Source organism: Papio anubis, chromosome 20 (assembly GCF_008728515.1).
Source record: "Papio anubis isolate 15944 chromosome 20, Panubis1.0, whole genome shotgun sequence".
Taxonomy (NCBI): domain Eukaryota; kingdom Metazoa; phylum Chordata; class Mammalia; order Primates; family Cercopithecidae; genus Papio; species Papio anubis.
This window is the reverse complement of record NC_044995.1, coordinates 48306681-48328017: the sequence shown is the minus strand read 5'-3', so window position 1 is coordinate 48328017 and position 21337 is coordinate 48306681. Positions and strand designations below refer to the sequence as shown.

The 21337-nt window shown below is 61.3% G+C and overlaps 1 protein-coding gene across 2 annotated transcripts; it reads left to right on the top strand.

Annotated features, from left to right (window-relative positions):
* Positions 1-1075: 1075 nt before the first annotated feature.
* On the top strand, positions 1076-17764 carry CACTIN (cactin, spliceosome C complex subunit). 2 transcript variants are annotated; one of them, XM_031660127.1, is made up of 11 exons: positions 1076-1295; positions 4499-4973; positions 7583-7678; positions 8100-8245; positions 9141-9303; positions 9399-9513; positions 13797-13989; positions 14787-14909; positions 15013-15326; positions 15991-16499; positions 17430-17759. In XM_031660127.1, exons 1-10 carry the CDS (start codon positions 1123-1125, stop codon positions 16479-16481), a joined length of 2289 nt encoding a protein of 762 aa, XP_031515987.1. In that variant the 5' UTR covers positions 1076-1122; the 3' UTR covers positions 16482-16499; positions 17430-17759. The 2 variants fall into 2 exon arrangements, with proteins under 2 accessions (XP_031515987.1, XP_031515986.1); XM_031660126.1 differs by having other exon boundaries at positions 1096-1295; positions 15991-17764.
* The last annotated feature ends 3573 nt before the right edge of the window (positions 17765-21337 follow it).

Genomic DNA, 21337 nt, shown 5'->3' with positions numbered 1-21337 from the left:
GCCAGGCTGGTCTTGAATTCCTGACCTCAGGTGATCCGCCCGCCTGGGCCTCCCAAAGTGCTGGGATTACAGGCGTGAGCCACCGCACCCGACCAAGATAAACATTTTAAAAGTTTGCTTCAATTACCATCATCCTCCAGAAACAGGCCTTCCTAGCTCTGAGTGGTTAGAACTGCAGGGCGTGGTGGTAGCAGCGACCATGGGCTGGGGGAGCCCAAGACGGCACATCAGCGTCTTCTAGGTGCCCCCAGCCTTGCCCTTGAAGTCCGTCCTCCCATGCCAAACTTGTTTCAACAGCAAGTCCCCCAAACCCTGCTCACAACCCTCCCACGGGTCCCCAGCACCCACATCACAAAGCTGGGCAGCCTGGGTTGAGAAGGTAGGTATTAAATGTGACTTTCCCTCCCTGAGCCTCAGCTTCCCCCCCCCGAGCCTCAGTTTCCCCATCTCTAAAATGAGTTGATGGGGCAATACAAGGAGTTATCAAAGTTTTTTTTTTTTTAAAGCTTAACTCCCAAAATACACAGGTGTTCATTGGCAGGTGGTTCATTGGCAGGTGGTGGAGCATAACGATGACTCTCATAGGAAGGCTTTTCAGTTTCTGTCCCCGCGCCCTCCCTCTGCCCTCTGGAGCTGCCTGGTACCTAAGCCCTTCCTGGTTCTTTGCCTTTCGGGGACCTCGCTCCCCAGACACGCCTCTCCTTGGCCACGCCCCTGGTCACGCCAATGAAGTGCCACTTCGGGCCTAGACCCGCTTCTTATTGGTCCCGCCTCCGCAGGCCCCTCCCCGCATAAGGTTCCTAGTTTGCCCTTGCCCGGCCCACAGTTTCTCAGGCCCCCTGAGGCGCGGGGACCCGCCTGGGGCTGTCTCCGACACTGCCTGAAAGGAGAACCCCTCGCCCTGGAGCCTACAATGTCAGTGGAGTCGATCACGCGGTCCACATTTGCAGATGTAGCAGAGAGTCTGGGGCGTCGGAGTCCTTGCAGGCTGTGGCGGCGTGATGGGTTGTTCTCTCCTGGCTCAGGCCCGGACGGGGCAGTCTGGAGAGCGCCGTGAGCGAGAAAGGCCCCCAGCGCCGGCTTCGGCTATTGGTGTCAGCGTCGCGGCCACTGGCCCAGCCGATGGGTCGGGACACACGCTCGCGCTCGCGGTCAGCGGGTCGCCGCGGCCGAAGGCAGCGGAGCCAGAGCGGGAGCCGGAGCCGAAGTCGGAGCAGGAGCCATGGGCGGCGAAACCGGCGGCGCCGGGAGGACGAGGGACGGCGCAGACGGAGGCGGCGGAGCCGGGAGCGTAGGTGGGGTCGCTGCGGGAGCAGCGCTGGGGATCCGGCTCCTACCTCAGGAGCGCCCGACCGAGGGTTGGAGATCCCGGGGAACTGGGAGATCCCCGACTTACTCGGGGAGGGCTTCCTGGAGAAGGGGACAACTGACCACGAGTCGCAGTTAACCTGGCAGCGGAAGGAAGGCGAGAGGCGTTCCAGGCAGGGGACCGGGTGGTTGGAGGGACAGCCCGGAGCCGGGTGAGCGAAGCGGCGGGGAGGTCACGAGAGACCAGATCATATCGAGCCCTGTGTGCTCAGCACATTAGATCTTGGTTATTAGTCGGAGGGAAATGGGGAGCCTTGAGAGGAATTTGGGCAGGGGAGTGACGTGGACTGACTTACTGTGCAAACTTTCTGGCTTTGAGGTGGAGAAGGGATGGAGCGGGGTGGGCAGGAGCGGCACCAGAGGAGGACGGCACGGTTGTCCAGAGAGTAGATGATGGCAGCCTCGATGAGAGAGAGGCTGTAGGCAACCACAGCGGGGAAAGTGCATAGATTTCAGAGGGATTCTGGAAGTAGAGGTGACAGCATTTGCTAATGGAGGTGGACTGTGGGAGGGAAGAAGACTCGGTGTCAGCTGGCAGGACTCACAGCTGACTCCTAGTACCTTAATCTCAGCTTCCCCACGGCCCACGGTCCTTTGCTTCTGGAGATGGGACACTTAGTCGGATTTGCCTTGAGCTGGGTCCTGTACAGAGAAACCAGAATGGTGACAGGGACTGATTCCCAGACCGGGGCTCCAGTGCTGGCTCAGCCCTTTCGTGGCTGTGACACTCAGGCCAGTTTTGCCTCACTCTGGGCCAAGTTCACTCATCTGCTGTGGTTGTTTGTTTGTTTTTGAGACAGAGTCTTCCTCTGTCGCCCAGGCTTGGGTGGAGTGGCGCCATCTCAGCTCACTGTTACCTGTGCCTCCCGGGTTCAAGCGATTCTTCTGCCTCAGCCTCCCGGGTAGCTGCGATTACAGGTGCATGTTGCCAACCCAGCTAATTTTTGTATTTTTTAGTAGAGCTGGGGTTTCTCCATGTTGGCCAGGCAGGTCTTGAACTCCTGACCTCAAGTGATCCTGGCCCTCAAGAGATCTCCCAAAGTGCTGGGATTACAGGCGTGAGCCACCATGCCTGGCCATAAGTCTTGTTTTTATTTTTATTTTTTATTTTTTTAAATTTTTTTTGAGACAGAGTCTCGCTCTGTCACCCAGGCTGGAGTGCAGTGGCCGGATCTCGGCTCACTGCAAGCTCCGCCTCCTGGGTTCACGCCATTCTCCTGCCTCAGCCTCCCTAGTAGCTGGGACTACAGGCGCCCGCGACCTCGCCTGGCTAGTTTTTTGTATTTTCTAGTAGAGACAGGGTTTCACCGTGCTAGCCAGGATGGTCTCGATCTCTTGACCTTGTGATCATCCCGTCTCGGCCTCCCAAAGTGCTGGGATTACAGGCTTGAGCCACTGCGCCCGGCCTGTATTTTTTTAGTAGAGACGGGGTTTCACCGTGTTAGCCAGGATGGTCTCGATCTCCTGAGCTCGTGATCCACCTGTCTCGGCCTCCCAAAGTGCTGGGATTACAGGCTTGAGCCACCGCGCGTGGCCATTTTTTTTATTTTTGAGATGGAGTCTCGCTCTGTCGCTCAGGCTGGAGTGCAGGGGCGCGATCTCAGCTCACTGCAAGCTCCGCCCCCCCGGGTTCACGCCATTCTCCTGCCTCAGCCTCCCGAGTAGCTGGGACTACAGGCGCCCGCCACCTCGCCTGGCTAGTTTTTTTGTATTTTTCAGTAGAGACGGTGTTTCACCGTGTTAGCCAGGATGGTCTCGACCTCCTGACCTCATGATCCGCCCACCTTGGCCTCCCAAAGTGTTGGGATTACAGGTGTAAGCCACTGCACCTGGCCGCATAAGTCTTGTTAATGTCATCTTTGTGTTTTTTTGTCTGCCATTTTCTGGTAGTGGAATTATTTGCAATAATTTGCCACACTAGATATATAGTTAGAATTAATGTTCAGGAAAATTCAATCGAATTTGTGGCCAATATTTAAGGGCTCCGCAATGATTGGTTTCAACATAGTTTAGATTTTTTGGTATGAGCTTAATGGGTAGAACATTTAACAAAATATTTGGCAGTTCTGTGTGTACAAAGACGCCTAAACGTGACTGGGTGCAGTGGCTCACATCTGTAATCCCAGCACTTCGGGAGGCTAAGACAGAAGGCTTGCCTGAGCCCAGGAGTTCAAGACCAGCCTGGGCAACATAGCAAGACCCCCTCTGTTCAAAAAATGTAAAAAGTTAGCTGGGTGTGGTGGTGTGCGCCTGTAGTCCCAGCTACTCAGGAGGCTGAGGCGAGAGGATGGCTTGAGCCCAGGAGGTCAAGGCTGCAGTGAGCTCTGATCGTGCCACTGCACTCCAGCCTGGGTGACAGAGGGAGACCCTCTCTCTAATGAATAAAAATATAGACCTTGTCTCCAGTAGACTTTGTGTCTAATAGACCCTGTCTCTAATAAATAAAATTAAAGGCCCCTGAACCACCCCTGGGGTTGTACATCTTCCATTCCCTGCGCTCTATTGTGTTAACTCCTGTCCATCCTGTGGGACCAGTTCAAATGCCACTTCCATCTAGGAAGCCCTCCCTTGACAACCTAGATGCGTTCGGGTCGCCTGGTTCATACCCTTATAACTCCTGCACCACCAGCCCCAGCCACCTCCCTGCCGTCGCCTCCTCCCTCTCCCCCACACTCTGTCTCAGCCACACAGCCTCCTTGTTGTTCTTAGAACGTGCCAAGTCAGTGCCTGCCTTTAGGCCCTTGCTCTTGTTCTGCCTCGAACACTCCCTCCAAATCCACCCATCGCTGCCTCCCCACTCCCTCCAGACCTTGGTTCAGTGTCAGCTCCTGAGGGAGCCCCTCTCTGCCCTGGGCCCTGCAGCCCCAGCCCCTGTGCTCGGCATCTACTCTCTGTGGCTTCTGCCTCTGCCTGCTGTTGCATGGTGTGTTTATTTATTGCTCTCTTCCTTGTTGGGACCCATCAGAGGGTAAGCCCAGGAAGGCAGAAGCCATCAGTATTTGAGTCACTGCTACATCCCCAGAACCTAGAACAGTGCCTGCCCCCCTCCCCCTATGGGCACCCAGTAAGCATCTGTGGAGCAGATGACAGCGGCAGGCACTGAGCGGGCGTCCATGGGTCCCCTCTGCAGGTCAGATTCGGAGGAAGAGCGGTGGCAGCACTCAGGGATGCGAAGCCGGAGCCCCCCGCGGTCCCGGTGGTGCTCGAGGGATGGGTCCTCTCAGTCAGACTCGGGAGAGGAGCAGTCACGGGGCCAGTGGGCTCACCGGCGACGGCGTGCGCGCTCCTGGTCCCCTAGCTCCTCAGTGTCCAGCTCTGCGTCTCCACGGCGATCCCAGAGCCCCCGGGCGGCCGCGGCCACCCTGAGCCAGCAGCAGAACCTGCAGGAGCGGCTGCGCCTGCGGGAGGAGCGGAAGCAGCAGGAGGAGCTGATGAAGGCCTTCGAGACGCCCGAGGAGAAGCGCGCACGGCGGCTGGCCAAGAAGGAGGCCAAGGAGCGCAAGAAGCGGGAGAAGATGGGCTGGGGTGAGGAGTACATGGGCTACACCAACACCGACAACCCCTTCGGAGACAACAACCTGCTGGGCACCTTCATCTGGAACAAGGTGGGCCCCGCCGGGTGGCGGCCTCTGTCCCTGTAGCATTTCCGCTGTTTCTGGAGACCCCAACACTCGAGACGCTCCCAGCCCGCACTCAGTCGTGAAAGATCGCATGAGCCAGCTTCTGCCGCCATCAGCTTTTTTTTTTTTTTTTGGACACAGGGTCTCGCTCTGTCGCCCAGGCTGGAGTGCAGTGTGTGATTGTGGCTCACTGCAGCCTTGACCTCCTGGCCTCCAGCGATCCTCCTTCCTCAACCTTTTGACTTTCTGGGACCACAAGCACCACCACCATGCCCAGCTAATTTTGTATTTTTTTGTAGCGATGGAGTCTCACTGTGTTGGCCAGGCTGGCCTCGAACTCCTAAGCTCAAGTGATTTTCCCACCTCAGCCTCCCAGAGTTCTGGGATTACAGGTGTGAGCCACTGCGCCCGGCTCACCATCACTTTCTTGCCATTAGCTGTGTCTCTTGCGGTGTAAGCTTCAGCTATTCTTTGCCCCGAACACCAGCCCAACCTGAAACCTGTCTGGAGAGCCAGCTCTTGGCATCACGTACCCAGGACAGGGTTCCACAGTTCCAGGTGCTCTGTCGTTTTGAGCTGGTTGTTTCGTTCTGCGCCTCCCATGTAACCACTAGCCACGCTGGTGGCAAAAAACAACAGAACTTTTCATCTCCTCGTTCTGGAGGCCAGAAGCCCAAAATCAAGGCGCGGGCAGGTGTGGGCAGGACCGCACTCCCTCCGGGGGCCGAGGAGAAGCCCCTCCTGCCTCTCCCAGCTCCCAGTCATGGCTGGTGATTCCTGAGCCCTCCCTGGCTCGTAGCCGCAGGACCCGGCCTGTTCCTGTGTGGCGTGGCTGGCTCTCTTCCCGTCTCTGTCTCCACACGGCCTTCTCCGTGTGTCTGTGTCTGAATGTTCCTCTTCTCATGAGGATACCAGGCGTTGGATGAGGGCCTGCCACCTCCAGGATGCCCTCATCTTACCTACGTCTGCGAGACCTCATCACTTTTTTCTTTTTGAGACAGAGTCTCTGTTGTCCAGGCTGGAGTGCAATGGCGCGATCCTGGCTCACTGCAACCTCTGCCTCCCAGGTTCAAGTGATTCCCGTGCCTCAGCCTCCCAAGTAGCTGGAATCACAGGCGTGTGCCACCACACTCGGCTCATTTTTGTATTTCTAGTAGAGATGGAGCTGAACCATGTTGGTCAGGCTGGTCTCGAGCTCCTGACCTCAAGTGATCCGCCCGCCTCGGCCTCCCAAAGTGCTGGGATTACAGGCGTGAGCCACCGTGCCTGGCCAAGACCTCCTTTCACATAGGGTCACGGTTATAGCTGCAGGGGTTCAGATGGGGATGTGCCTGTGGGGGACACAGCTCATCTGAAGCAGCGCCCACTTGTGGAGGGGGTGGAGCAGGCAATGGGTGGGCTGGGCCAACTGCACCTGCTCGCCGGTTGTGCAGTTGGGAGCTGTGGGGTCCCCAGGTGGCTTCTGCCCAGTGTCGTCTGAGAACACAGCGGGCTCCTTCCGCCTTGGGGCCCTCACCCCGCCGCACCCCTGCCTGGCCACGCTCTGCCCCTTCCTGGGCTGTTCTCTTTTGTCAGGCCTCAACTGACATGTCCCCTCTTGAGAGAGCCCTTCCTGGCCCCTTGCTCCCCAGCCCCCCCCCCCCAAGTTCTTTATTGAGGCACCCACTGCTGCCTGGCACTTCATCGCCACTGTGTGCTGTGCGCCTGCGGTGTGCTGGGCACCGCTGTGAGCCCTGGGAGGGCAGCCATGGAGGAGGAAGATGTGGTCATCATTAACACTTGTGGAAGTGGCCCCAGGCTGGGCTGGAGAGACCACAGAGTGGCCTGGGCATCTAGGGGGTGGTCCCCAGCCAGGCAGCCTGTGTTCCTGGAGGCAGGCTCTTCTGGGTGGCAGGGGGTCCTGGAACACCCTCATGGCGACGGAGCGCCTGGAACCTGGGGAGGGTGGTTGGGAAGTGGGGGCTCCGCACCAGGCTCCTAGACAGCTGCTAGAAGAAGCCAGCTTTGAGGGGCTCCAGGCTGGGACGGTGCCCATCCATGGCTGCCCCGTGCCCTGCTGTGTGGGCCGGGCCCCATGACCCCACAGGTTTGCTTTCAGAGCCGCTGCTGCCCCCACTCACTGTTCCTGCCCCCCTCCACACGCAGTGGGGGACCCTGACTTGCTGAGGTCATGGCCTTCACATCCGAAGCAGCCAGACTCCCGGGTAGAGCGAGTCAGCAGGCCTGGAGCAAGGCTCTTCTGTTGGGGGCTGGGGAGGCCCTGATCGAGGCCCTCCTGTTGGGAGTTGGGGTGGCCCCAAGCAAGTCCCTCCTGCTGGGATTGGGGTGGCCCTGAGTGAGGCCCCTGTTGGAAGTTGGGGTGGCCCCTTCTTCAGCCCTTTGCATACACCTCACTCCCAGTGGAGCTCCGTGTCTGTGCTGAATTGGATCTGCTTGGTTTCAGGAGCATTGAGGAGGGGTTGGAAGACGTGCAGTGCGGGCAGGTTGCCTCTCTCTGCAAAACGAGGGCCGTGGTCAATCTCTTGGACGAAGGAGCCGAGGAGGGGGGCGAGGGGGCAGGTCTGTGCTCAGACGCGTGTGCTTGGCGCTTCCAGGCCCTAGAGAAGAAGGGGATCAGCCACCTGGAGGAGAAGGAGCTGAAGGAGCGGAACAAGAGGATCCAGGAGGACAACCGACTGGAGCTGCAGAAGGTAGGCGCCCACCAGCCTGCTGGGCAGGGCCCTCCCTCTCCAGGGCCTGGAGGCCCACCCGCTGTGGCGGAACTTGAGGAGGCTTAGGTGGGAAGTCCCGGGGGCTGGCTTCAGGTAAGGCTGGATCCAGCCTTACATGGGTCTCAGACCATGGACCCAGGAAGCCGTTTCCCTCCACCTTGGCTCTGCTGGCCTCGGGCCTTCACTCCGAGATGCTCCCTTCAGGGTCGCCGAGAGGACCCCAGCTGCTCTGAGCTGCTGAGTCTCAGGCGGGAGGGCCCTCCCTTCCCAAGGTCTGTCCACCAGCACAGGCATCTCCGGACCAATCCCTGTGCCCAGGGCAGCCAGGTGAGGGCTGGGCCCCCATCGCAGCCCAGCAGACCCCACGGCCCCGGCTGCCCTCAGCCTCCTGTGCCTGCAGGTGAAGCAGCTGCGACTGGAGCGGGAGCGCGAGAAGGCCATGCGCGAGCAGGAGCTGGAGATGCTGCAGCGTGAGAAGGAGGCGGAGCACTTCAAGACGTGGGAGGAGCAGGAGGACAACTTCCACCTCCAGCAGGCCAAGCTGCGGTGCGCCGGGGCCTCCCTCCCCCGACCCAGACTCGAGCCAGGGCCGGGCACTGGCTGGCACCCTGCGCCCTGTCTGGAGGCCACTGCTCTCCCACCCCTCAGGGTCCCACGCGGCACTTCCTGGAACCTTCCCTTCCTGACCCCTTCCCGGGCAGCGGGGCTCCTGCCTCCTGCCCTCCCCCGCTGGACTGGGCACAGAGGAGACGGGCCCCGGTGTACGGCACCCCACGCCACCGTGCGTGCTGGACGCCGGGCCTGCACCGACCGCGGTTGTCCCTCCCACACTCTGCCCACGAGGGCGGCGCCCCTGTCCACCCGGTTTACAGACAAGGAAGCTGAGGCTCCGGGGTATTCCTGCTTGCCCTGGGCCCCGTGGTGGGTGACATCAGGCTCCTCCCAGCTCAGGCCTGCCTGGTGACGGGTTCTCTTGGGTTGGACCAGGGGCCGCCCGCCACACGCACTCCTTCAGGCCCACAGCAGAAGCCCTGGCCCTCCGGCCCGAGTTGTCTGCCTGGGGGAGGAGGCGGCTGTGAGGCAGGGACTGCTCTGGCCCCTCAGCCTGCCTCTGCCTCAGCTCCTCCACTCTTCTCCATCACCGTCCACATAGAAGCCGCCCTCCCGGGCACATCCCAGAGGCCCTCCAGGAAGCCCTCCCACGTGGCCCACGCTCCGGGCCCACGCTGTGTGCACTTTGCCCTGCTGGCCTGTGCCCTCTGGCTGACCCGGCTCACTCTACCTTGTGCCTCCTCCTCTTCCTGCAGGAAGCCTTCCCTGACCACCCCCAGCATGTTAGGCCCCCTCCCCAGCTCCCACTGGTGCAGTCACCCCAAGGGCAGGGCATTCAGCGTGGAGGGTACAGCCCAGGCTCTGACACCACCTTCCCCGCTTCCCACAGCTCCAAGATCCGCATCCGGGACGGGCGGGCCAAGCCCATCGACCTGCTGGCCAAGTACATCAGCGCCGAGGATGACGACCTGGCCGTGGAGATGCACGAGCCCTACACGTTCCTCAACGGCCTCACCGTGGCCGACATGGAGGACCTGCTGGAGGACATCCAGGTACCCGGCCCCACCCGATGCTCCTCCAACCTGCACACTCGCCCCCATCCCACCCCAGCCACGCACGTGCCCTGACCCCCGCCCCCTGCCCCCAGGTCTACATGGAGCTGGAGCAGGGCAAGAACGCCGACTTCTGGCGGGACATGACCACCATCACCGAGGACGAGATCTCCAAGCTCCGCAAGCTGGAGGCCTCGGGCAAGGGGCCAGGTAACTGTGGGCGTGCACCTGGGCTCTGGGGGAGCTGCGGGGGCTGCAGGGTTCACCCGGAAGCCTCAGACTTGCTGTGGGGCCTGCTGCTCTCTTCAGGCCTCAGTTTCCCCAACTGGGGCCTCCCCTTCTGAGCCGAGCCACCAGGGGGCGGCAGCAGCAGGCGGTAGGCCCCGGGAGGGGTGCAGGGGGGCGGGCCTCTGTCTGGGGTGCAGGCCAGCAGCGTCCAGATCCAGCATCCGGTAAACGCTGGCCCGGCGGTGCCTGGCCTCCCGGAGCCGCAGGGCTTTGTGCTCGGGTTTCAGTGCTCACGGTGGTCCTGCCTGTGTGAGCAGGTCTCACTCCACGCGGCCTGAAGGCCGTGCAGCCCTGGTTCAGGGCGCTCCTCCTCCCACGGGTCAGTTCATGCTCCTCCAACCTGATGGGCTTTTAAAATCACGTTTCCCTCCCCTCCGTGCAGTTGCACACATATGGTCACCCGGGACGCTCTAAAGCGTCTACCCCGAGCACTGCGGACATTCGGGCTGGGCCGTTCCCTAGGGTGGGGCCGTCCTGGGCACTGCGGGGTGCTGAGCAACGTCTCCGGCCTCCACCCACCCCGGGTCAGGAGCACCCCTAGTCCTGACAACCGCAGATGTCCCAGACATCACCCAGAGTCCCCTGGGGGCAGAATTGCCCTAGATGGGACCCCCGGTATAAAAGCCAACCACAGCAGCCCCGGCCCCTCTCCCCCAAAATCCACACCCCAGCAGCTGCTGTAACAATGCCTGGCTCTCATGGGCCACGCATCCCTGTCAACAGACCCGGTCCTTCCGCTGCCCTCTCTCTCAGGCCTTGGCTGCCACCAGCCCATGGTGGCCGAGGATCCCTGGAGGCTGGGTCAGTGTCATTTACAGCCCTTAGCATGGTCTGTGGCAGGTCCTTCTAGGAAAGAGCCTGTGACTTTCCTCTTTTCCAGGGGAGCTTGTCTTCCCCGGAGGTGGAGGTCACTCAGCCATCCCGTCCCTCCAGTGGTTGCCTCGGTGGGGCGCATCCTCCCGTAACCTCAGAGAGGCAGGGCAGTTCTCCAGCATCAGAGATGTGTCCGTAAGGGTCTTTGTGTGCTCCTGCTGGTGGCAGTGGGGCTGGAGAAAGACTTCTGGGGGCAGCACATTTTCCTTCAGAAGCCCCAGACCCTACAGGCTGGCTGCAGGAAGCCTGGGAGGCATTTCCACCATAGCCTAGGCCCTGCCCTCTCCCATAAGCCTGGGAGGTATTTCCAGCATGCCCCATTGTCCTAGGCCCCAGCCTCTTCCGTCCCTTCCATGGCCTTCTGCCTCCACCACGTCTGCCTCAGCCCACCTTCCCCCTCACACATTACAGCTGGGGACCCCAGGTGGCTTTGGTGTCCTCTGATGGAGTTTTTCTGATTCTCCTTTCAGCATGATTTCCAGGAGTAGGGAAACGAGGGGTCTTGATTTTACTGTCCCCCTAGAGACCCACAGAGCCTCTGTCTTGGTCTTCTTAAATTAATTGGGCTTTTTCTTTTACTTTTCATTTTTCAGAGACAAAGTCTCGCTCTGTCGTCCAGGCTAGAGTTGAGTGGCACGATCAAGGCTCACTGTAACCTCGACTTTCTGGGCTTAGGTGATCCTCCCGCCTCAGCCTCCCTAGTAGCTGGGACTACAGGCACTTACCACCACACCCAGCTAATTTACTTTATTTTACTTATTTTTTGAGAAGGAGTCTCACTCTGTCACCAGCCTGGAGTGCAGTGGTGCGATCTTGGCTCACTGCAATCTCCGCCTCCCAGATTCAAGTGAATCTCCTGCCTCAGGTGCCCAAGTAGCTGGGACTACAGACGCGTGCCAACACGCCCAACTAATTTTTGTATTTTTAGTAGAGACGGGGTTTCACCATGTTGGCCAAGATGGTCTCAATCTCTTGACCTCATGATCCACCCGCCTCAGCCTCCCAAAGTGCTGGGATTACAGGTGTGAGCCACCGTGCCCAGCCACTTTTTAAATTTTTTTGTAGAGATGGGGTCTCACTGTGTTGCCCAGGCTGGTCTTGAACTCCTGGCCTCAAGCAATCCTCCTGCCTCATCTCCAAAAGGGCTAGGATTAAAGGCGTGAGCCACTGCATACTTTTTCTTTTCTTACAAAATTATTTAAGTTTTTTATTTCTGTACATTATTGGGGAACAGGTGGTGTTGGTTACATGAACAAGGTGTTTTTGTTGTTGTTTTTGGTTTTTTTCTTTTTCTTTTTGAGACGGAGTTTTGCTCTGTCGCCAGGCTGGAGTGCAGTGGCACGATCTCAGCTCACTGCAACCTCTGCCTCCCGGGTTCAAGTGATTCCCGTGCCTCAGCCTGCCAAGTAGCTGGGATTACAGGCGCACCACCACACCCGGGTAATGTTTTGTATTTTAGTAGAGACAGGGTTTCACGATGTTAGCCAAGATGGTCTTGATCTCCCGACCTCGTAATCCACCCACCTCAGCCTCCCAAAGTGCTGGGATTACAGGTGTGAGCCACCGTGCCTGGCCAGTTACATGAATGAGTTCTTTAATGGTGATTTGTGAGATTTTGGTGCACCTAGCTTTTTCTAGGAAGTTCTAACCCTACAGTAGGTTGTGCAGTAGAAAATGGGTGTCATCCCAGCTCAGCCTCATTAGCCTCCCACCCTGTATAGGGCCTGGCCTCTCTCCATGCAACCCTGGGGCCCTTGGCCTGCACCCCCAGCCTCTAGCAGCTGCTGGGGCCCCCCTAAACCCTGTGGGCCCCCTTGTGGGCATTCGGGAGGTGACCAGACATGGAGCAGCACGTCCAGACCAACTTTCTATAAACGCTGACTCGGCGGTGCCTGGCTTCCCGGGAGCCGCGCAGCTGGGCTTTTCTGCTTGGGTTTCAGTGTTCGTGGCAGCCCCGCCTGTCCGAGCACAGCCACGCTCTGCTTGGCTGCGGCTGTTACAGCTTCCATTGCCACTTAGGGCCCAGCAAAGGGGCTGCAGCTCTGGGTGCCGATTCCACGGTCCCAGGTGATTGGCTGGAGGGGACTCGGGTTCGTCTAGACTCTATCCAGTCCCTTGTGGTCTGGGTGTGGGCCTCTTGACCCTCTGTCCGCCAGTGGGGACTGGAGAAGGCAGGTTTCGAGCAGGGTGCCTGTGCTGGTCACCTCCACCTGGTGTGTCCCCAACAGCCATACACCAAGCTGCCTGTGGGCCCAGCACGGTGCAGGGAGCAGCAGCAGCGAGCCTCAGTGCCTGCCTCGGGAAGCTGCCATCGCTGGATGGTCAGGGAGGGCTTCCTGGCGGAAGGGGTGTTCTCACTGAGCATGGGGGATGCGAGGAATTCAGGAGGCGAACGGGACAGAGAAGGATGGGTGGCTGGCAGGAAGCACAGCGCATGCAAAGGCCCAGAGGTGGCAGGGGTCAGGCATGGGCAGCAAGGGGGCAGGGTTGTGAGGTGAGGCCAGACCCAGCGGGGTGGGTGGCAGTGTCCTCAAAGCAGCCCTGAGGCTGCCGGCATGCCACGTGGTGTGGGCAGAGCACATGGAGTCAGGCTGGGCTCCAGCCTCCCAGCACCCACTCCCGCCGTCAGTGGCCTCCCCGTCTATCGAGGAGGGACTTGAGCCTCGGGCCCCCGGGCCAGTGGTAGATGCCAGACAGACTCCCTGTAGGATGGGGGGCGGCCCCAGGACTTCCCCAGGGGCCAGCAGGGTGGCCTTCTTTGCCAGGGCAGAGCTCCCTGGATCATTGGGCTTCACAGAGGGAAACCAAGGCCCAGAGAGGGCAAGCCACTTGCCCACAGTCACACAGCCCAGGCTGGCAGAGCAGATCTGAATTCCAGAGAACTTGGCTACCGAGCACACCCCTCACCCCCTCATGGGCTGCCCAAGGCCAGGGCAGAGTTGGGCCAGGTTGGTGGGCCGGGCCCACGACCAGGGTTCCCAGACCCACATGTCAGACTCACCTAGGGAGGTCATTCTCAGGGCGGAGAATGCCAGTCGTGGCCTCCCCGACGCTAGGGGCCTGGGCCTCCAGGCAAGGCAAGGCAGCATCTGCATTTTCACATGGCTCCCAGCCTCCGCCCACCCCTCCCCTCCGCTGCGGCCAGGGCGGGGGCAACCTGAGACCAGGGAGGAGGCGGGACCCCCGTGAGGGGAGGGAACAGGACTGGATGGGACCCCTGTGGGGGAAGAGTGGGGGAGAGGGACCCCCCCATGGCAGGGGAGGAGGCCCTGATGGGGTGGAGGAGCATCCAGGCAATGTGGAACCACCCCCATGGCCCCACCCCGCTGCAGGTGAGCGCCGCGAGGGGGTCAACGCCTCCGTCAGCTCCGACGTGCAGTCGGTGTTCAAGGGGAAGACATACAACCAGCTGCAGGTCATCTTCCAGGGCATCGAGGGCAAGATCCGCGCTGGGGGCCCCAACCTGGACATGGGCTACTGGGAGAGCCTCCTGCAGCAGCTGCGTGCCCACATGGCGCGGGCCCGGTGAGCACTGGGTGCGGGCACCAGGGGTGGTGCCATCCAGGTGGGGTGGGTCTCGCCCCCTCCTGGGTCCTGGGTGGGGTGGGTCTCGCCTCCTCCTGGGACCTTGTGGGGATGAGGGGGCAGGAAAGTGCCAACTGGCCGGGGCCCACCTATGAGTGATGAAGGAGGGCCGGGGGTCATGCAGGCCCGTCCCCTAGCGGGGAGGCCCCAGGATGCTCCGGTGCCCTCACCTGGAGTCCTGAGCCCCGTTGGTCTCACAGGGCTCCCCAGGAGCTTCTGCCGTTTAACGAGTACTTGGCTCCAGCAGCCATGGCATCACGGGAAGCCCTGAGGCCGCCTGCCTGTTCATGCTGCCTTCCACCCAGGCCCACGCCCTCCCGGCGCTGTTGCCTCCTGGCCTCTGGCTGTGTACAGATTCCTGGAGTGCTTTTGGCACCGCTGTGTAAATACATGTTTCCCTTGCTAATCTGTAAACGTCTCTAAATTTATCATGCTTGTTGGCTGGTGTCCTGCTGGGCCCCTTCTCCTGGCCAGCCCCAGCCACAAGACACTGAGACTCCAACGTGAGACCCAGACCCACCCCTCCCTGCCACAGGATGGTTCTCCGGGTAGCTGGGTCCCCTCGTCCTCGCTCCCATAAGCCTTGACCCTGAACTGGCCAAGCGTCCCAGCCAGAGCCGTGGCTGCTCGCCACCTTCTCAGGGTCTTTGCAGCAAAAAGGGGGGTGAGAATTTCTGTGGGGGTGGGGCGCGGAGCCCCTTCGCCTCCACGTGGGTGACCCCGGCCCTGCATCCCAGGCTGCGCGAGCGCCACCAGGACGTGCTGCGGCAGAAGCTGTACAAACTGAAGCAGGAGCAGGGCGTGGAGAGCGAGCCGCTGTTCCCCATCCTCAAGCAGGAGCCTCAGTCCCCCAGCCGCAGGTAGGCCCGGCCTGGCCGGCACCCCGGGACGCCAATGCAGATGCGGTACAGGATGGAGGGGCCGTGGGCGGCCTCCGCCCCTCCAACGCTCTCTCCTCCCCAGCCTGGAGCCTGAGGACGCGGCGCCCACCCCGCCCGGGCCCTCCTCGGAGGGCGGCCCCGCGGAGGCCGAGGTGGACGGCGCAGCCCCGACAGAGGGCGATGGCGACGGTGAGGCCGAGGGCGAGGGCGAGGGCGAGGGCGAGGCGGTGCTCATGGAGGAGGACCTGATTCAGCAGAGCCTAGATGACTACGACGCTGGCAGGTACAGCCCGCGGCTGCTCACGGCGCACGAGCTGCCACTGGACGCGCACGTGCTGGAGCCGGACGAGGACCTGCAGCGCCTGCAGCTCTCGCGCCAGCAGCTCCAGGTCACGGGTAAGGGCGGGGCTGGAGGCCAGGGGGCGGGGCCAGTGGGTCGGGCTGGGGGCGGGGCTGGAGATGCAGAGGGCGGGGCTCCTCCAGCCTCATTTCCTGGGGGAAGCCCCTGGCGTCAATGGGGAGCTGCTCCATTCTTGTTCCCCGGGTCTCTGAGCATCCGTTCAGTCACCTGCACGTGCCCTGGGGCGTTCACTCATTCATCCTGGGCTTGCTGGCCCGCTGGCCTTGGGGCCACAGGTGGTGGTAGCTTTCACCGGCTGCTGTCCGAGCACTCCCTGGGCGGCCTCCGTCCTAAGACAGAGGAGAAAATACCAGCTTCAGAAAATTCCTGGGCCAGGACCCCCTCGGGGGTCGTGCGTGGGGCTGGACCCCGCAGCCAGGCCCTAACCACCAGGCTCTCCTGCTGCTTGGCGGGGAAGCGCGCTGCGCTTGGTCCCCACCCAGGAGGACGATAGATAGGACAACCAAGGTCCGGGGCCCAGGGTGTATAGTGCGGGTCTTAGGGTCCCCCAGGCCCTGTCCCCCACCATGTGCCTTAGCCCGCCCCAGCCTGTTTCCTTTTTGTGGGAGACACCAGCGGCCTCCCCTGTTAGAGAGGCTGGGAGGGAGGCCAGGACGCAGAGGGAGGCCGAGGCCCGGGTGAACGCCGTCCCGCCCGCAGGAGACGCCAGCGAGAGCGCCGAGGACATCTTCTTCCGGCGGGCCAAGGAGGGCATGGGCCAGGACGAGGCGCAGTTCAGCGTGGAGATGCCGCTCACCGGCAAGGCCTACCTGTGGGCCGACAAGTACCGGCCACGCAAGCCGCGCTTCTTCAACCGCGTGCACACGGGCTTCGAGTGGAACAAGTACAACCAGACACACTACGACTTCGATAACCCGCCGCCCAAGATCGTGCAGGGCTACAAGTTCAACATCTTCTACCCCGACCTCATCGACAAGCGCTCCACGCCCGAGTACTTCCTGGAGGCCTGCCCCGACAACAAGGATTTCGCCATCCTGCGCTTCCACGCGGGGCCGCCCTACGAGGACATCGCCTTCAAGATCGTCAACCGCGAGTGGGAGTACTCGCACCGCCACGGCTTCCGCTGCCAGTTTGCCAACGGCATCTTCCAGCTGTGGTTCCACTTCAAGCGCTACCGCTACCGGCGGTGATGCCCCGGGGAACGGCAGGCAGGTGTCCTCGGGGGCCGCAATAAAGGGACTTTGGTGAAGCTGACAGTCACTCCAGGGCCACTGTCTGGGCTGAAGGGCCACGGGTTCACGTCTCACCTCAGGCTGCATCTTCCCCTCGCTGGGCCTCAGTTTCCCCCTATGTAAAAGGAGGGTCACCGTAGAGCCTGCCTTGGTGAGCTGAGGACACGCTGGGACAGGCTGGCCCAGGCTCCCGATGCATCGGAGGGGGCGCTGGGGGCATCTTTAGAGCACGAGGGCGGCCAGCAGCCGCCAGCTGACCTTACTGCCCAGGCGGACACACTCCGCCGCCCCTCAGCCAGGCTGGGTGTGGGGTCCACAGGGCCTGCCCCAGGCGGCAGCCACACAGGTGCCCTGGAGATGGGCCAGCGGGGCCCGGGCTTGGCGGCGCCAGGCTTGTGAGAAGCAGGAAACTCAAGGCCAGCCCCGACACATCACGGGGCACCCATTGGGTGTGAGACAGAGCCCGCGGCTGTGGGGCAGCTCCAGCCCTGCCCACAGGCCACCCTCACCCGCATTGGCAGCATTGAGGCCAGGACGCTGCTGGTACCCGATCCGCCACTGTGGAATAGACCATCTGTGGACACCCAAACTCTGCAGGGCCCGTCCCCCAACTCACTGTGCTGGCTGTGGCTCCATTTCCCCGCAGCGGGGTGGGGAGGGTGCGTCGGGGTGCCCGTTCCTCTCATGGTCATGGGAACCAAAAGCCACTGAGCCGTTCTCCCCCAGTCTCCGAGCACAGGGCCTGGAGGGCAGGGGCTCCCCAAGCCTGGGGGTTGGAGAATGGTGAGGGGCTTCCCCCAGGGATCCCCCCATCTGGCCTGCTCACAGGGCCTTGGGGCAGGAGACCAGTGACCCCGAGTTCTGCCCATGTCAGGACTGTAGCTTCTTCTCATTCCCCTTTCTCAGGCCAGGAGGGCCGAGGGCCACACGGATGCCACAGCCCAGGTTGGAGTGGCCCAGCCGGCAGGCTTGTTCCTTCAGCATCTGACGGGAACATCTCTAAAGGAAGCAAAATGGAATGTGCCTCCCGGACCCCCAAAGGGCCACCCAACCTCACCAGTCACCAGCCCCAGACCACCCACAGCCCCGCCCAGACGCCCTGCCTCATCTGGAAATAGTTTCGTTTGTTTCTCTAAAAAGACTTTTGTAGGTGGGAAAAAAGATATTTTATTCTCATGGAACTGGCCTATTGACAAGATTGCATGTTTTTTTAATAAACGTTTTATTTTAGAATAATCTCAGGTTTGCCGAAATGCAGAGTGTAGCGTCCCCAGCGCCCCACACCCGCTGCCCTAGTTGCTGGCAGCGTTTGTGACACGGTGCATTTGTCACAAGGGAAGAGCCTGGGAAGCAACACAGCACCCAACTGGGGCCCGGTGGTCCCTCGGGAGCTGCGTTAGTGCCCGGGTCTGTCTTTGCCCCCCACCCCCTCTGCGTTGCTTCCCACAGTGGGGTGATGGTCCATTCCCCAGACGACGGGAGGGAGGGTACACGGGTGGACACAGCTGCCGGCCTGGGCCCAGGCTGTTGTGGGGGCAGCGCTTGGCCATGCCTGGAGACATTCATGGTGGTCCCGCCTTGGGGCTGCTCCTGGCGTGGAGTGGGTGGAGGCCAGGGATGCTGCCCAGCGTGCCGCAGTGCCCAGGATGAGCCTCCCCAAATGTCCTCACTGCAGCAGGCAGAGGTGGGAGGCAGATCCTGCACTCCCCCCGGTCACTGGTCACCTCCCAGCCCCGGCCTCTAACAGGATCCCAGTAGTTTCTGGCACAGGGCTTGGGAACTGGCCAGGGAAATGCAATTGATCAGAGTCCCCTCTCCACGCTGCAGACCCTGACCAGCCTCCTCCAGAATCCCAAATCGCATTGCAGCACACACGGCACTGCCATCCCCGGCCTAGCCTTTAGCAGACATCACAAGTCGACAGCAGATGGCCAGAGCCATCTTAGAATCCTTTGGGCAGCCTCTTGCGTGAGTCCCTGGCCAGCTCCACTGCCGATCAGGACAGGCTGCTGGGAGCAGGGCTGAGTCCGGGCTGGACTCGGGAGGTACTTTTTCTTCTTTTGAGACAGGCTGGAGTACAGTGGCGTGATCGCAGCTCTACATCCTCAACACCACAAGGCACTTTTGAGTCCAGAGTGGTGTTTGAGACAGGCTGGGTTCTGTAGTCACAGCCCAGGTTGTGTGTGCGTGGCTGGCGCAGTCCAGCCCGTACCAGGCCTAACCCAGACCTCACACCAGCAATATGTGACAGTATTTACTTCCATTTGGCTGCTCGGGAAACTGAGGCCCACAAAAGCCCACGTTTTCGAGCCCAGAAAGTGGCAGAGCCAGTATTAGAAACTGGGTTTCTCTACCTTGGAGAATGCCAATCCCAGACCACCATCCCTGTCCCTGCCTCAGTTTCCCCACCCGCCCCTGCAGAGGTCTCCCCAGCCCCAACATCCTGCTTCCTCCTCCTCACGTGCCCTTTGCACCCCAAGGGAGATGGCTGTCATCTAACTGGCAAGGCATATGATTTGCCAGAGGCTTCCCAGGGCAGGGGGCACACAGGGCTCAGTCCAAGCTAAGGAGCCTGGGGGAGCAGGGCACCAGGGAGCTACGGAGGGCATGTGAGCCGGGGAGGGCCTCCGAGCTGGGTGTCAGGGAGACTCTGTAGGCAGACTGGAGGTGGGGGCCAGAGTTAGGCTCTGCACACCCCCACCCCATCTGCCCCATGACTCCCAACCCTGGCCCCAGGTTCACCCGGTGTCCTGGAAGCTGCTCCGCCCCCACCCCAACTTCCTGACTTTAGCTGTGTCCAGAGCTAAGAATAGAAGCTCCCTGCCCGGTCCTTGCGGAAACCGCAGCCACGGGGGGCACATCCTGAGCCTGGCCTCTGTTCCCACCATCTGCCCCCCAGCCCCTCACAACTCCTCCCACCAGAGCCTCCTGTGCTCCCATTGAACCCAAGGTGCCTGTGGGGGGCGGGCCAAGACCAGGAGACCTCCAGCAACCAGCCCCAGACGACTGGGAAGCCCAGCGCTCATGTTCCAATCCCACACGTGGGCGTGGCATCGTTCCCCATTCATGCCTCAGTTTCCCCATCTCTAAAATATAGAGTATCTTTACCCCCTGCCTTGCAGAGATGTGGTGAGACTTAAGCTAAATGCAAGTGTCATTCTCTGAACCCTGCCCAGGCTGTTTCCCCGAAGAGACATTGTCCTTGTTATCTCAGGGCCAAGGACGGAGGAAGTGGGGACAGGACAGCCTTCCTCCACCTCTCACTGCCCCCTCATCTGGAGCCCCAGCCCCACATCCTCCTCCCCCCACATCTGTCCTCCTTGCAGTTAGTGTAGCAAGGGCCTCACGCTCTCTTTTGCCTCCAAAGCTTTATACATGCATTTCCTGTCACTGCCATGTATCCCAGACCTGGGGAGCTCCTATTCATCCCACAAAACCCCACTTCCCATGCCCTCTCCTCACAAGATGCCTTCCTAGCTCACCTCTGGGCTTCCCTAGGCCCTGTCACTTCCTTTGGCCCAGCCCTGACTCCAGGGGGCTGGAACAGTCTGTGTCCAGTTCTTTCTCCAGCCTAGGGCATCCTGAAGGGCAGACCTGGTTTCAGGTCTCACTTGGAGCTCATAATTGTCCCACTGTATAGGCTGGAACACAGAGAGGCATTGGAGAGAGTAAGACTTGGAGATTCAGGTCGGCTTCACAGAAGAGCGGCCTTGGAGCCAGGGTTTTGCCAGATCCATAGGAGTTGGATGGGCTCCTTGCCAGGGAAGACAGAAGTTGTGTTAAATGGCTGGTGACTCAATGGGATGGAGCTTCGGGAGGGAGATTGGGTGTGGCTGAAGGCCAGGAGGAGGAAGGATAGTGGGCGGGGTAGCCGGGGAAGGGGCTTCCGGACTGGGCTGACGAGAGGACCGGGCCAGGGTGGGAATCCCCCTCACTCAGCCTGGACTTGCAGCCCTCCCGGGCCCAGGGGACTGGGTGGGGTGGAGTCAGGGCCAGGCCAACTTGTCCGATCCCTAACTCGAGGTTGTGTCTGGCTCTGGTGTGCAAACAAGGCCAAGGAGGCCAAAGGACCCCCCTCTGCAAAGAGATGGTCCCAGGCCCTGTGTCCCGCACCTTCTCAGTCATTCCTGTCCGGCTCCATTCCCTCCTTCCCCAGCCTGAGCTGGGGGTGGGCAGGAAAGAGTGCCCATCCCCCACTGCCGCCGCCCGGCTCCAGACCATTCCTCCTCTGGCTCCAAAGCCACCTCCCAGCCTCCTCCTCAAGAGACTCTCCCATGCAATGCCATCACCCCAGCCCTCCAGGCTCACCTGCTCTGGGACCACCTTTCTCAGTCTGGCTGTGGAGTCTGGTGCAACCCCCATTCCTCTGTCCTCCTACCCCACCCCTGGAAGGGGCCTCAAACACGTCCTGCATGTATTAAGCAGGGCATAACACTACTGTGTGCCGGGCTTCAGCGCACCCAGTGCATTTGGAGCCCTGGAGTCTGGGCGCCCCCGGGGCGCCGATCCGCCTGGACCTGCCCCGCCCCCTCCAGGCCTTGGGTGCTGCCCAGATGGTGAATAATGCGGGCCTGGCGGCGGGAGCGCCGGGAAGAGGCCTGGCAGGGCGCTGGGCGGCTGGAGGGGCTGAGGCTCCCGAGGAGGGGCCCCTGCCACCCCCACCGCAGCCACTGCATCCCTGCCACCTGCGGCCTGGGGGTCCCAAGGGCGCCACCTTCCCCAGCGGGGAAGTCCCGGCGTGCTGGGGGCACCCACTGACCCCAAGTCAGCCAGGCCTGGGCCCGAGGGGCGTGGCCAGCGCAGGGTGGGCGGGG

Excerpts from the sequence above, each read along its gene's own strand:
- CACTIN (XM_031660126.1), top strand. The coding sequence starts at position 1,123 with ATGGGTCGGGACACACGCTCGCGCTCGCGGTCAGCGGGTCGCCGCGGC. Across the intron at positions 4,974-7,582 it reads GCACCTTCATCTGGAACAAG|GCCCTAGAGAAGAAGGGGAT; the intron begins GTGGGCCCCGCC and ends TGGCGCTTCCAG. Across the intron at positions 14,910-15,012 it reads CCTCAGTCCCCCAGCCGCAG|CCTGGAGCCTGAGGACGCGG; the intron begins GTAGGCCCGGCC and ends TCTCCTCCCCAG.